The 16906-nt window shown below is 42.2% G+C and overlaps 1 protein-coding gene across 2 annotated transcripts in view; it reads right to left on the bottom strand.

Annotated features, from left to right (window-relative positions):
- LOC127425690 (receptor-type tyrosine-protein phosphatase U-like) overlaps window positions 1-14478 on the bottom strand; it is a 477304-nt gene extending 462826 nt beyond the window's left edge. For both annotated transcript variants that reach the window (XM_051671910.1, XM_051671912.1), the window contains exon 1: window positions 14336-14478. In XM_051671910.1, coding sequence (XP_051527870.1) covers window positions 14336-14405 — 70 coding nt within the window. In that variant the 5' untranslated portion in view covers window positions 14406-14478. The remainder of the gene's footprint in view (window positions 1-14335) is intronic.
- Between the last annotated feature and the right edge of the window lie 2428 nt (window positions 14479-16906).

The raw sequence follows: 16906 nt of genomic DNA, 5'->3' as shown, positions 1-16906 counted from the left end.
AGCGGACGCACTGTCATGTCAGGTTACCCTCAGGGGAGAGTGGAGACTCCACCCTCATGTGGTCCAGCTGATTTGGAGTCGATTCGGTCGAGCACAGGTAGACCTGTTTGCTTCCCAGGAATCCTCCCAATGCCTGCTTTGGTACGCCCTGACCGAGGCACCTCTCGGTATAGACACGTTGGCACACAGCTGGCCCCCTGGACTACACAAGTAAGCGTTTCCCCCAGTGAGCCTAATTGCACAGACCCTGGGTCTTGCACAGGTCAGGGAAGATGGGGAGCAAGTCATCCTAGTAGCATCCTACTGGCCCACCCAGGTTTGGTGAGAAACAAACCAAACTCTACAGTAATGTTTTGTTTGTTTTGATTACAATTCTTATTTTTTTGTCTTGGATGTTGTCTGCCTTATTGTCTACAACAGACAAACACTTTTGGACATTGGTTCTGCAATTACACACCATAAACCGGACTTCAAATTCCTCAATGCCGACCCGCTGTTTACAAACATGACAGCGGAGCCCTTTGTCTAGGCAGCCCGGCCGCAGAAATGCAGAAGGAAAAGTGGAAACAGAGCCGGCGTTCTCATCAGAGTAAGACGTCGCGCAAATCAACCCCCACTACCCAGTATTCTACTGGCAAATGTTCAGCCTCTGGACAACAACCTCTGTGAGCTGAGAGCGTGGATCTCTTTCCAACGAGAGACGAGGGACTGCTGCATTATCTGCCTTACAGAAACTCTCCGGGCACCAAGCGGACAGAGTGAAAGGCCTCTCATGTAAAAGCAGAAGTGGTGATATATGTTTTATGATCAACAAATCCTGGTGTGATAAGAGGAACGTACATTCTATCAAGTCTTTCTGCTCTCCTGATTTGACATATGCTACCGTTGCCATGCTGTCTGTCCGAACTAACATGTGCTTGCCCTGGATCAACGGTCGGAACCTCAGCAGGGCGAGCAGAATTGTCAACAACTCGAGGCAGTTGATGTGCCAATGCAGTCGCGGGCCCATCCAGAGGCCGGTGGCTGCGTGCCCATTGCAAACAGCGCCCCAGCCCGTTTTGGAGGCATCTGTTGTGACCACGACGCCGCCTGGAGACCAGTTATAAAGGAACACCTGCTCGTAGAAACGAGAGGTCGGTCCAAGGGCTGAAAAGACGGTGACAGACTGGCGTGATGGCCACGCGATGTGTCCCGTGGCACCATGCCCATCTCGGGACTCGAGTCTGGAGCCAGTGCTGAAGCGGCCTCATATGCATCAACTCGAGCGGCGTGGCCACCGCCGAGGACGCCATATGCCCCAGGAGCCTCTGAAAAAGTTTCAGTGTTTGAAATCCTTCAAACAGGCCAGCACCGACTGGGCACGCTCATTCGTAAGGCAAGCCGTCAAGGAGACTGAGTCCAACTCCATTCTGAGAAAAGAGATGCTCTGAACTGGGAGGAACTTGCTCTTTTCCCAGTTGACCCAAAGCCCTAGTCGGCTGAGGTGTGAGAGCACCAGGTCCCTGTGTGCGCACAACATATCTCGAGAGTGAGTATTAGCCAGTCATCTAAATAGTTGAGAATGCGAATGCCCACCTCCCTTAACGGGCAAGGGCAGCCTCTGCGATCTTCGTAAAGACACGAAGAGACAGGGACAGGCCGAAAGGGAGGACTTTGTACTGATATGCCTGACCCTCGAACGCGAACCGCAGAAAGGGTCTGTGTCGAGGAAGGATCGAGACGTGAAAGTACGCATCCTTCAGGTCTACTGCCACGAACCAATCTTGATGACGGACGCTTGCCAGAATGCGTTTTTGCGTCAGCATCTTGAACGGGAGTCTGTGTAAAGTCTGGTTCAGTACTCGCAGTTCCAAGATTGGCCGCAACCCACCGCCTTTTTTCGGTACAATGAAGTAGGGGCTGTAAAACTCTTTCTTCATCTCGGCTGCAGGGACAGGTTCTATCACGTCCTTCCGCAGGAGGGTAGCGATCTCCACGCACAGGGTGGCAGCGTTTTCGCCCTTGACCAAGGTGAAGTGAATAACTTCACTTGCTGAACTGTTGAGTACCACAGCCACTTGGGCATTCAGCGAAATCAAACAAAAAGGCAACAAAAGATTTTCCACGCAGCCCTCCACCGGGGGATGGAGTGGTCTTCTTACCAGTTCCACGTGAGTGGGTTCCCTCGTCCCTGGGGCGCCTGTCTCAGGGGCGCTTTGAGGACCTCCGTGGGTTCTTCGGCACCGGCTGTGAGACGGGTGGCGTCGGCTTCCTGCTGTGGGCTCCACGCCGGGGCCGGGCCGGAGGGGCGGGCTGCGGCAGAGCCGGTGCAGTCACTGCAGGGGAACACCCTTGGCGACAAGCAGACAGGGTGCGGGATCTTGAGCTGCACCGGGGCAGGATGTGCCGGACTGCCTCCGTCTGCTGCTTCACTGCCGAGAACTGCTGGGCAAAGTCCTCGATGTTATCGCTGAATAGGCCCACCTGGGAAATGGGGGCAGCAAGGAACCGTGTCTTGTCTCGACCAGGTTGAGCCAAAAGTGGCGCTCCTGGACCACTAGTGTGGCCATCGTCCGCCCGAGAGGCCGTGCCATGACCTTCATCGCTCGGAGAGCAAGGTTGGTCACCGAGCGCAGTTCCTGCATCAAATCTGGGGCGGAACAACCCTCGTGCAGTTCTTTCAGCGCCTTGGCTTGGTGGACCTGCAGGAGAGTCATGGCGTGCAGGGCAGAGGCAGCTTGTCCAGCAGCACTGTAGGCTTTAGCCGTCAGGGACAACGTGAGCCTACAGGGCTTGGATGGGAGCTTAGGGTGTCCGCGCCAGGTGGCGGCGCTCTGTGGGCGTAGGTGCACCGCGAGCGCCTTATCCACCAGGGGAATCACCATATATCACCTGGCCACCCCGCCACTGAGGGTAGTGAGAGTGGGGGAACTGCGGAATCGGAGCCTGGCAGTAAAAGGTGCCTCCCACGACTTCGTCAGCTCCTCATGCACTTCCAGGAAGAATGGCACTGGAGCGGGGTGTGGCTGCTTTGAGCGGCGCCGCGAGCCCAGAAACCAATCATCAAGCCGCGAGGGTTCAGGGGAGAGTGGAGGGTTCCACTCTAACTCAACGCTCGTGGCCGACCAGGAAAGCATGTCCATCATTTCGGCATTGGCCTGTGACTGGGCAATCATCCCCTAAGGGGGAAGCCCAGCTGAGGCTTCTGCGTATGACTGGACAAGCCCGCTCTCCGATGCTGCGCTCGAGAGCTCATCATCTTCACGGGCTCCAAACAAGAAGCCAGACTTGCCATGAGACGAGCCAGTGAACTCATCCGGAAGCCCGATTGGGGCAGATGAGCATGCTGGGGAATGGGAGGTCCGTGGGGGGATACCCAGCGGAGACTATCCCATTGGGGTCCCCAAATCGCCCCCAGTGCTAGCCGCGCTGGCCTCATACCCATAGGTAGAAGGAAAGAGGCGCTGGGGTGGCTTGCTTTCGTAAGAAAGCAAGCCACGACCACAACGTTGCCATGGTCATGTTCTCGCAGTGAGAACATGAACCATGCACAAACGCTGCCTCTGTGTGGGTCGCGCCCAGACACAATAGACAGCGATCATGACCATCCGAAGTTGAGAGATAACGACTGCAACCAGGAATAACACACAATCGGAAAGGCATCTTTAAAAAGATGCATCTTTAAAAAGACGTTCCGTGTGTGTGCTCTTTTAGAGAAATATATACTCTTTTAGAGCAAAAAAGCTCTTTCAGAAAATATACTCTCTAGTTTTTCTGTCGAAGCGCCCAGGGGCATTCTCTGCAGTGCACCAGTGCAGAGGAGGGAGAAGCCGCTGAAATGCGCCGTCAGATCCAGTAGAGGTGAATGAACAGTAGTATTCAGCTCAATGAGCATGACCGTTCGGCTCCGAAGAGAAAATCTGAATGAGTGGTTGCATACCAGCTCCTTTTATACCCGTATGTCCAGGGGAGTGGCATGCAAATACCACTCACCAATTTTCACTGGCCTTTTATCAAAGACCAGAAGTGTCTCAGGCTCCCAAGAATGACCTCTAGTGTCACTACATCGACACAACTTTGAGTGAGTGACAGATAGGGAATGATCCAGTGCTGGTTGGATTAATCAGACTCTACGCTACAAGACTGTTTTGATCATGCGGACTGGGAGATGTTCCGGTCCGCCTCTGATAACGACATCGAGCTTTACACTGATAGCATCACGTGTTTCATCAGAAAGTGCGCAGAGGATGTTGTTCCGTCCAAAACAATACGGATCTACCCAAACCAGAAACCTTGGATTAATAGCGATGTTTGCACGGCACTAAATGCGCGGACCTCCGCTTTTAATTCCGGGAATGTGGAGGAGCATAAACAAGCCAGTTATGCCCTTTGAAAAACTATCAGAGCAGCAAAACGCCAGTACAGGAACAAGATTGAAGGACAGTTGAACACCACCAACTCTAGAAGCATGTGGCAGGGAATTAATATCATCACAGACCTTAAAGGGAATAAAAACTCGCCATGAACACCACTGCCTCTCTCCCGGATGAGCTAAATACTTTTTATGCACGTTTCAAGGGAAATAACACCGCCCTCGTGGAGAGAGCTCTCACGGCCGAAGCTACAGAGGTTAGTTTACTCTCCATCTCTGTAGCAGATGTAACCCGATCCTTCCGACGGGTGAATATCCATAAAGCCGCGGGTCCAGACGGCATTCCATGCTGTGTCATCAGAGCGTGCGTGAACCAACTGGCTGGTGTTTTTACAGACATTTTCAACCTTTCCCTCTCTTTGTCTGTAGTCCCAACATGCTTTAAAACATCCACCATTATGCCTGTACCAAAGCAATCCAAAATCACTTGCTTAAATGACTGGCATCCTGTTGCTCTGACCCCCATCATCAGCAAATGCTTTGAGAGACTAATCAGAGATTACATCTGCTCTGTGCTGCCTCCATCACTGGACCCATTGCAGTTTACTTACCGCAACAACCGCTCCACTGATGATGCCATTGCATCTACAATACACACTGCTCTCTCCCACCTGGAAAAAAGGAACACTTATATGAGAATGCTGTTTGTAGACTACAACTCAGCATTCAACTCCATAGTGCCCCCCAAGCTTGATGAGAAACTCCGGGCTCTGGGCTTAAACAGCTCAATGTGCAGCTGGATCCTGGACTTCCTGTCAAGCAGACGCCAGGTGGTTAGAATGGGCAGTAACATCTCCTCATCACTGACCCTCAACACTGGAGCCCTACAGGGCTGTGTTCTCAGCCCACTCCTGTACTCCCTGTACACACATGACTATTTGGCAACACACAGCTCCAATGCCATCAAGTTTGCTGATGATACGACAGTGGTAGGTCTGATCACTGACAATGATGAAACAGCCTACAGAGAGGAGGTACACACTCTGAAACGCTGGTGACAGGAGCACAATCTCTTCATCAACGTCAGTAAGACAAAGGAGCTTGTGGTGGACTTCAGGAGAAGAGAAAGAGAACACAGCCCCATCACCATCAATGGAGCACCAGTGGAGAGAGTCAGCAGCTTCAAGTTCCTGGGTGTCCACATCACTGAGGAACTCACATGGTCTGTCCATACTGTGGCCATTGTGAAGAAGGCTCATCAGCGCCTCTTCTTCCTGAGACGGCTGAGGAAGTTTGAAATGAACCGCCACATCCTCACATGGTTCTATACCAGCACTGTAGAGAGCATCCTGACTGGCTGCCTCTCCGCCTGGTACGGCAATAGCACTGCCCACAACCGCAAAGCCCTGCAAAGGGTGGTGCAAACTGCCAGACACATCATCGGAAGTGAGCTTCCCTCCCTCCAGGACATATATACCAGGCGGTGTGTGAAAAAAGCTTGGAGGATCATCGGAGACTCCAGCCACCCAAGCCATGGGCTGCTCTCACTGCTACCATCAGTCAGGCGGTATCGCAGCATCAGGATCCGCACCAGCCGACTTCATGACAGCTTCTTACCCCAAGCTATCAGACTTTTGAACTTTGATCTCTCACTATCAATATACATCAGCACTGCACTTTATTAATCTTATTATCTCACACTGGACTGTCATAATTATATCTCTCTTAACAACCGATAGCCTGAATGTCAATACAGTACAATACAACCTACTGTACATTTTATATACAGTTGTGCTCAAAAGTTTGCATACCCTGGCAGAAATTGTGAAATTTTGGCATTGATTATGAAAATATGACTGATCATGCAAAAAAACTGTCTTTTATTTAAGGATAGTGATCATATGAAGCCATTTATTATCACATAGTTGTTTGGCCTTTTTAAATCATAATGATAACAGAAATCACCCAAATGGCCCTGATCAAAAGTTTACATACCCTTGAATGTTTGGCCTTGTTACAGACACACAAGGTGACACACACAGGTTTAAATGGCAATTAAAGGTTAATTTCCCACACCTGTGGCTTTTTAAATTGCAATTAGTGTCTGTGTATAAATAGTCAATGAGTTTGTTAGCTCTCACATGGATGCAATGAGCAGGCTAGATACTGAGCCATGGGGAGCAGAAAAGAACTGTCAAAAGACCTGCGTAACAAGGTAATGGAACTTTATATAGATGGAAAATGATATAAAAAGATATCCAAAGCCTTGAAAATGCCAGTCAGTACTGTTCAATCACTTATTAAGAAGTGCAAAATTTGGGGATCTCTTGATACCAAGCCATGGTCAGGTAGACCAAGAAAGATTTCAGCCACAACTGCCAGAAGAATTGTTTGTGATACAAAGAAAAACCCACAGGTAACCTCAGGAGAAATACAGGCTGCTCTGGAAAAAGATGGTGTGGTTGTTTCAAGGAGCACAATACGATGATACTTGAACAAAAATGAGCTGCATGGTCGAGTTGCCAGAAAGAAGCCTTTACTGCGCCAATGCCACAAAAAAGCCTGGTTACAATATGCCCGACAACACCTTGACATGCCTCACAGCTTCTGGCACACTGTAATTTGAAGTGATGAGACCAAAATAGAGCTTTATGGTCACAACCATATGTTTGGAGAGGGGTCAACAATGCCTATAGTGAAAAGAATACCATCCCCACTGTGAAGCATGGTGGAGGCTCACTGATGTTTTGGGGGAGTGTGAGCTCTAAAGGCACAGGGAATCTTGTGAAAATTGATGGCAAGATGAATGCAGCATGTTATCAGAAAATACTGGCAGACAATTTGCATTCTTCTGCAAGCCCGTGGCTGCACATGGGACGCTCTTGGACTTTCCACCACAAAAATGACCCTAAGCACAAGGCCAAGTTGACCCTCCAGTGGTTACAGCAGAAAAAGATGAAGGTTCTGGAGTGGCCATCACAGTCTCCTGACCTTAATATCATCGAGCCACTCTGGGGAGATCTCAAACGTGCGGTTCATGCAAGACGACTGCATGACCTGGAGGCATTTTGCCAAGACGAATGGGCAGCTATACCACCTGCAAGAATTTGGGGCCTCATAGACAACTATTACAAAAGACTGCACGCTGTCATTGATGCTAAAGGGGGCAATACACAGTATTAAGAACTAAGGGTATGCAGACTTTTGAACAGGGGTCATTTCAATTTTTTTCTTTGTTGCCATGTTTTGTTTTATGATTGTGCCATTCTGTTATAACCTACAGTTGAATATGAATCTCATAAGAAATGTGTTTTGCCTGCTCACTCGTGTTTTCTTTAAAAATGGTACATATATTACCAATTCTCCAAGGGTATGCAAACTTTTGAGCACAACTGTATACTATATATACTATTTTTTATTGTATAATGTGTATTCTATATTGTGTATTGTATAATGTACATTGTATGTCATTATTTGTATATTGTGTTGTGTGTAATTATGTGTATATTAGATTTTAAATTGTGTTGTGTAAATCTGAAGTTTATTGTAAATTGGTATATGTCTTATCACTGTCACGACTGCTATGTTGCTCGGAACTGCACCCAAGAATTTCACACACTATTGCACTTGTGTATATGGTTGTGTGACACTAAAAGTGATTTGATTTGATTTTGATTTGATTTTAATGTATTATTTTGTGATACTGTTGACTGACTGTTGATCTACTGTATACGTTCATAGGGCACAAGAGCAACAGAGCAACAGTTCACGCAGCGCCCTCGCGACACTGGGGCGTAAAAGCGAAAACTCGTTTGTTAGAACTTAAATATGTCTGAAAAGTTTGTAGTCAAAGAATTTATGCATTTCTATGCCCAGCCTTTTTTTTTTTTTTTTTTTTTTTTTGGGACCGATGCCAGTTCACAGTGGAGTTAGAAAATAGAAAACACTCAATCGATAGAATCTACTGTCACTCGTCACTGCTGGTTAGGACAAAAATTTATATAACCATAGAAAAGATACCTTATATCGTGTGTCGAGGTTAGGACACGGTGTGACTGTGGCTGCCTGTAACCTCCTCTCTGTTTCTGTTTGATTTCCGAGTACTCTGTTCTATGTCCGAGGCTGGGCATAGAAATGCATAAATTCTTCGAATGTGTTCTGTTCTGTTGTCGCTATCACTGTGGCAGACCTGTTTTTAGATAAACAAAATGGGTTTTCCCAATGTTGTGAGGGCGCTGCATGAACTGTAGCTCTCGTGACTGATCATGAACGCGCACCGGAGATCAACGGTCAGTGAACATTTTCACTAAATAATACATTAGATTTCAGTTTGTTTCTCACCAAAACTTATCGCATCCTTTCATAACAATCATGAGTCTCATGGAATAATTTATTTCTGAATTATACTTTTGTGTTCTTTTGAAGCTTGAAGAGGTGGTCACCATAAACTGCCATTGTATGACATCACTGAGCAAAAACATTTTTTCACAATTTCTCCCTTATATTAAGAAAAAGAAAGAAAGTCACATAGGGTTATAACAACACAGGGGTGAGTAAACAATGACTGCATTTTGACTTTTGGGTGAACTAGGCCTTCAATAAACTATTAATTTTATCCATATGTAATACCAGTCAAAAGTTTTGTGACACTGACTCATTCCTTTTTATTTTCCATGATATAGAATGAGTCATCAAAACTTTGAAATAACACAAATGAAGGAATGTTCTGGGTTCAAAACAATTTAAGATGAATTGACAACATTTGTGGCATAATGTGGATTACCAAAAAAAAATAAAATAAAAAAATAATCCATTTGTATTCTTTTTTTTATTTTCTTTTATTTCCTTAAGCCAAAAATTGTTGATGGTGTTTCAATTGAGTTTTTGTGTCATTTTTGTGTCTCTATGAACTAGTGCTAAGAGCTGCGTGAACAATCTTTAAAAACTTTGCTATTGTGTTCTACAGAAAATGTAACAGCACACAGTACAGGCTTGGAACCACATTAGGGTGAGTCAGTAATGACCGAATGTTAATTTTTGTAGTTAACTACTCCTTTACAACCTGGTAGTGCCTAGTGTGCAACCCTTCTGTGTTCTTGAACACATCTTCTGAAATGCCCACTCACTGTCGTTTGGATTACTGCAGCGAGAGAGTACCGCCGCTCCCAGCAAGCACACTACACAGTCTGCGTAGGACACCAACTCTCTAGGGAGGCACCATCTTACCCTAGGGGGGCATCAGAAACTCCACCAGCTGCCCTTACTCTCACATTATACATTATTCAAGGACCTGAATGCAATGCTCGAATTGTCATTATTATCTTTATTAAAATATTTGTATTTTTCATGTAGTAATCTACATCTGTGTATGTTCAGTGTACATAAGTGCTGAATCTGATCCCGTGAGTGCTCTAGGGCTCGAGATATTCCTCATTCATTTTCTCCATTGTCATTCCAACATTAACAGAATGGGCGATTACATGAGGGAAGACACATTTCAGTAAGCTGTACGGTATCTTTCATCAAAACCTCAGATGTTCATTCATGTATTTTTTGTGCTATAAGTTGGAGAGAGAGAGTGTTGTTCTGCTCTGTTTGAAAGGCCAGCTGCCGCAATCTGTCACACACACTTTAAAGAGCATGAATACAACAATTATTGTTTGAATTTCGAGATAAAATGACATCATTTGAAAGCAGAGACTAAAATTTTGTTTCTCCAAAAAACTACATCTGACTCAAATGATGGTGCGTGTCACAATTTGTGCATATGTAGCAGTAAACGGCACTGTCCTGTGCTTTCACTGTGTTGGTGTGTGTGTGTGTGTGTGTGTGTGTGTATATGTTAGGGCTGGGAATCGATTCCAAAAAGAATCGATTTCGAGCCATTGGGAATCGACTCGAAACGTTGGAATTGACTCCAAAGCTGGAGTCGATTCCTTTCAGGTAAAACGGTTGATATTTTCGGACTGTGTTTATTTCCTCGACCACTGAACTACTACACATTTTAGAAGCCTAACACTAATACAATTTACAAAAGGATTATAAAATTACTGCATCTTAACGATCATCAACCTGACCCTGAGTCTTTTGTAGTGCGTAAATCCACTCTGTTTGTTCATCTGTATGAAGTAATCCCACAAGCCCTTCAACACATCTGCTTTCCAGACCTGTATGGTCTGCCCGTATTTTACTTTGAATTACATTTATAATCAAGTAACATGTCAAATTTGTGACAGTAAATTGGAATACAAAAACAACGTCCCCAATGTTACAACACAAGTCTGCAACAAGGAGATGGCAGAGTTGAGTTAGCTTCCCAGATCACATCAATATGTTAAAGTTTAAATGATCATTGTGCTGCACTTATAAAAGCAAGAATCTAACGCTAATATTAATTAGCCTACATTTTACACAATTTTACAAAAAAATAATTTTATGAAATCAAATTCAAAAACTCGTTTAATATATACATTTTAAACGTGTATTTAAAATTTTTGTTTTTGAATTTGATTTCCTAAAATAATTTTTTTAAATGTTTAAAAAAATTTATTCAGTGTACTAACGGTAGTGGACAATTACTGTACATTCTAATATAAACCTTTTTCTAAACAAGAACTCATGAGTGGAAACAGACAGTTTCAGTGTAGGTTAAATCAAATGATGCTTTTAAGATTATTTGCAGTAGTTCTTCAAAAGGCTCATCACCTCAAACTTCCCTCAAATTTATCTCATGGGATTGAAGCATCGCATTTTGGTATGTGTATATAAGCCCTGATTTAATTTTAGAATGGACCTATTAACAGTAAATGTCATTCATGCTATTATAAATAGTGCAAAGAAAGCTTAGTAGTGAGCTGTTTATTATGAAATGTAACTTTACCTCTTTAACATTTTTTTTTTTCTCTCTAAAAAAAAAATTGTGTACCTCCACAAGTCTGGTTCATCCAATGGGAGCAATTTCCAAACTCCTGAAGGTACCACGTTCATTTGTACAAACAATAGTATGCAAATATAAACACCATGGGACCACACAGCCATCATACCGCTCAGGAAGGAGGCGCATTCTGTCTCCTAAAGATGAATGTAGTTTGGTGTGGAAAGTGCAAATCAATCCCAGAACAACAGCAAAGGACCTTGTGAAGATGCTGGAGGAAACAGGTAAACAAGTATCTAGATCCACAGTAAAAATGAGTCCTATATCGACATAACCTTAAAAGCTGCTCAGCAAGGAATAATCCACTGCTCCAAAACTGCCATAAAAAAGCCAGACTACAGTTTGCAAGTGCACATGGGGAAAAAGATCTTACTTTTTGGATAAATTTCCTCTGGTCTGATAAAACAAAAATTTAACTGTTTGGCCATAATGACCATCATTATGTTTGGAGGAAAAAGGGTGAGGCTTGCAAGCTGAAGAACACCATCCCAACCGTGAAGCATGGGTGTGGCAGCATCATGTTGTGTGGCTACTTTGCTGCAGGAGGGACTGGTGCACTTCACAAAATAGATGGCATCATGAGGAAGGAAAATGATGTGGATACATTGAAGCAACATCTCAAGACATCAGCCAAAAGCCCTGACCTCAATCCAATAGAAAATTTGTGGGCAGAACTGAAAAAGCATGTACAAGCCAGGAGGCCTACAAACCTGTCTCAGTTACACCAGTTCTGTCTGGAAGAATGGGACTGTGGGCTTGTGGAAGGGTACCCAAAACGTTTGACCCAAGTTAAATAATTTAAAGGCAATGCTACCAAATACTAACAAAGTGTATGCAAACTTCTGACCCACTGGGAATGTGATGAAAGAAATAAAAGCTGAAATAAATCATTCTCTCTTCTATTATTCTGACATTTCACATTCTTAAAATAAAGTAGTGATCCTAACTGACCTAAGGCAGGAAATGTTTTCTACGATTAAATGTCAGGAATTGTGAAAAACTGATTTTAAATGTATTGGCTAATGTGTATGTAAAATTCTGACTTCAACTGTATATATATATATATATATATATATGATATCTGTTGGAAACGCTTTCCACCAGTGAGGAACAGAGAATGTGAATGATTGAGAAGGTCTTCAAAAGGGTATTAAAAAGTATTAAATTACCCTGACTTAACAAATATAGTGTATGGATCAATCCACAACCCCCCCACTACCAAACCTCTAGGGGAGTGGACCCCCCATAAGACTGTAATCAATTTGAGCACTGGTCACGAACCTTTCTCGCCCCCAACCGCAGTCTCTCTCTCACACACACACACACACACACACACACACACACACACAAACACACACGCGCTGTGAGAGTGTCAGTGAAGTGAATTTGCGCACAGGTCCCATTACCTCCCACACACCCCGCTGTGTGACGCTGTAATAATCTGACAGACTGATGGATGCTTCAAAGACACCGAAAATCTGCTTAAACATCACAAATCATGCAGTCAACTCCCAGAAGTCCAGAAATAAACAACCCTGGCACAATATACACAACTGAATAGACATCGAATTTTCTAAATGTATTGTAAACAACAAAGGTTGCACTGCATACACTGTAAACATTTGTGTCAGTTAAAGGTGCTGTAGGCTTTTTTTTTTATTTTTTATTAAATGACAAGCAGAAAATGTCCCCATTCCCTGAAAATATAAATGAAATAGGTGCAATGAAATATTACACCTGTCCAGGGGTGTTGATTCCGGGGGGATTGGGGGGGTTATTCTGTATCAGAATAAAAATAATTATAGCTGTGTCCCAAATGACACACTTTACACTAGGCACTTACAATATATACTATACTCAGCCATGTGAGGAACAGAGAAAACAAGCAAGTACAGCCCCCCCAAATATTTATACCATGATCAATGGAAACATGTAAATGGTTCATGCTGCACCCCCATGTTCAAGCCAAATCTACGCCCCTTGCACCTGTCTCTGTGACAGCGCTATGAGTCTCTGTAAAGAGTGGAGGAACAAAAAATGGCCACGGTCAGATTGATGGTTGTCAATTAAGCACAGTTTGAAAACGTTATTTTGCTACCGTTGCTTTTCACTAGTGTAAAGTCCTAGAACTGTTAAAAGTGCTCATATGACTTTAACCTAAAAATGCTTCCACATCTAAATAAAAAAGTTTTATTCCAGTCTACAAACAAAACAAAAAAAAATATATGGAAATAAATAAACATTAATATGACTGAATCAACCTGTTACACCAATCAAATTCCTTTTTAAGTCTCAGAGCGGGTAAAAAAATAAATAGCTCTGTATGTTAACAACTGCAAACTTTCTGATTGAAGTTCCTCGAGGCATAACGCATCACTATTCTCTTACAGAGTCTGAAGAACTATAAGGAAATTATATATGACTAATCTAAATGCTTAAAAAAATATCTGACATACTTTTATATGACAACTCACAATTAATGGTTACATTTTCCACAAACTATTTAGACTTCTTAAAGAGAGAATTCCTTAAAAAAAAAAAAAAAAAAGCAAGTGAGTAAAAGCAAGTCAATTCTTCTTGAAGGGTTGCATTTATGAGATATATCGTCATATTCATGGTCCCAAGTTCTAAGTTAACTTGCATTTATATCGCTCCAATGAAACATTTACCCAAACAAATATATTCAGTCACAGAATCATTTATTATCATCTCTATTATAATGGAATATTAGACTCCAATTGAGTACTTATCACTTACTAAATCCTTAAAATGTCCCATTTCAGAACCATATACATCATCTCGAAATTCAGATAAACTGATAGCTCATTCCTCACATATCTGTATGTGTCTCAACCTATTAAAAGCATCCAGCATTAAAATCTCTCAACTAGTCAAGACAATTAGACTGTTTACATTAAATGTCTAAAAGCTTATTTAAAGTTCTCTGACTCGTGCATTTATGATTTCATTCCTCTATAATTTCCAAGGCAGATTGTGTGTAAAGTATGGGACTCTGTCCATGGTGCTGTGTAAACACACACAGTTGTTACCTGTTGGCCCCTCCAGACTTTCAGCGCAGATCCTGGCGATGAGAAACAGCAGGAAGGCGCACAGATTCATGGCAGCGTGTAGTCCAGCAGGTAAAAGCAGGTGGAATACTATCAGTGCGAGTAAGAGTGTGGTAGATATCCGGCTGCCGCGAGACTGAGTTTCATCCAGACACACGCAGCACAGACCCCCAGATCTGTCAGCTGACGTCAGGACAAACTATTATACCCCCCTCACAACTCCTGCCTTTCACCCCGCAAATCTATCAACAGTGTCCCGAGAAAGGTCTATAGCGCCTCCCTGTGGTGAGATATAAAATAGCAACCAGCAAGCTGCTGCAGGGACTGTTGAAGCGCTGGTTTCTGTGTGTTCAACTCTATATTTCCGCAGGACTTTATTTCTGAGCGGGAAGTTTGAAAAGAATATAATAGCCTATATAGGACACACAGGTGACGCGCACTGTCGTTGAGTTGTGCCGATTACTCATTACTGTAAATGAAAAAAACACGTGCTTATGCTTAGATGAAAAATCAATCCAAAGATAATGCTGAAATGAAAATGGACGCAAACTAGTGATAAAAATGAAATTCAAGGGACATTTATTTATTTGTTTAGTGATTTGATGATTCATTAGATTATTTTGTAATTACAAGGGACACGTGCTGATTTATGTAGTGATTTAATGATTAATTTAATTATTCTGTAGTGTTTGGAAAATAAAAATAATTATAGCTGTGTCCCAAATGACACTTTACACTAGGCACTTACAATATACACTATACTCAGCCATGTAGAATAGGCCATATGATTGTTTAACCCTTGTGCGACCTTCGGGACATTTTTGTCTTTTTCATTTCAGTTTTTTCGATCATTTTGTTTGTGTTAATGCCAACGGCATACATTTTGCCAAGGGTGTGTATTTTGGGGGGAATTTTGATATTTCAATCTCAGTTCCTATAATACATCTATAATACACTGTGTACACAAAATAGTTACACTCAGGACCTTAAGGACAAAAAAATAAATAAATAAAAACGTCCCAACTGAAACCCATTAAAACTGCAATATTTAACCCAGTGCCATTAAAGCATAAAATCATGAATTCTATGATATTATGCATTCATTCCGGAGCCCTGGCTTCAAAATGTAATTATTATATATATATATATATATATATATATATATATATATATATATATATATATATATATTCCACCAGATGGCACCATTTTTCTCATGTTTAGCCTATGGAGCAAATACATGCTTTTTTCTTATTTTCTGTTTGCTGTATTATAGAGCACTACAGGCCAATTGAATAAATGATGCAGCTAAAATTGTGTGGGTGTTGGTATGGATGTCAGAGTGTGTTCTGTATGTGTGTATTGAGAAATTTGTGTGTATGTGTGTGTGTAAAAAACAACAGTGGCATTATGCAAACAAACTGGCATTTAAAGGGTTAAAATCCTGAAAAGTTTTTATTTTTTATTTATTTATTTTTTATTTTATTTTTTATCTGACACTGCACAAAAAATTATAATGCATCAAAATCAGTGTTGTTGCTAATCATTGATATATCCCAGACTGTGATAATCCAAAAAAAAAAAAACAAAATTAAAAAAAAAATTAAAAAAAAAATAAAAAATTAAAAAAAACATTTCCCTTAGCATTTTGTATATGAAAAATAATTCATTTTTTGTGGGGGGTTTTTTCTTAAAAAAAAAAAAAACAACAACAGTGGCATTATATAAACAAACTGGCATTTAAAGGATTAAAATCCTGAAAATTAATGAATATTTGGTAGTTATGATCATGACTGATGTTGGTTAAAAAAATTAACTCATTGAAAGAGGAAAATAATATGAATACAGTATATAATATTATTATGGCATTTTTTTGTTGCAGACATTTTTGTCCTCTAAGGACCTCTGAGAAACTTTTTTTTATTGACACACAAGGGTTAAAGTGTAGTATCATCCCAAATGGAACACTTATGCTGCATTCCATGGCCACAGCCACCAGTATTGCCAGTATTGTCATGGCAATACTTCTTTTATCCGTTATTTCTGCTTCATTAACCTGCATTTTTAGCTCTGGTGGTTCAAAATAGAATCCACAAATGTGATCCAGTCCTAGATTTTACCTTTCACGTTGTGATTGGAATCGTTGTGATTGGTCAAAATCAGTTGGCTGCCCTGCTGCTTAATTGAATGTGCTGCTTCAGAGTGGCTGTATTTCCCACCTCAGAGAAGATGAGAAGCATGAGCAACGAATGTGAGAGGATAAAATAGCTATCTGTAATACATATTGATTATTTGTTTATAGCGTATTATAGATTTAGACTTTTACCATTTAATTTTTAACATTGTATTATTCTAAAAGACTAACATTTAACCGTACATGTGTGTAGCATGGCTGAGTGTAGTAGCCAACATATTCACATTTAACTTGATAACCAGCGAAAATGTGTCTGGAGTAATAAAACAAAATGTGGATTGTCATATTTAGTGTTAAATTGCTTGGCAAATGTTGGTTGTTGATTAACTTTTGACAAGCCACGTGATAAGATGCGCGGA

This window comes from Myxocyprinus asiaticus, chromosome 34 (genome assembly GCF_019703515.2).
Source record: "Myxocyprinus asiaticus isolate MX2 ecotype Aquarium Trade chromosome 34, UBuf_Myxa_2, whole genome shotgun sequence".
Taxonomy (NCBI): Eukaryota; Metazoa; Chordata; class Actinopteri; order Cypriniformes; family Catostomidae; genus Myxocyprinus; species Myxocyprinus asiaticus.
Note: the sequence above shows the minus strand (reverse complement) of the source record. Positions and strands in the feature narration are given on the sequence as shown.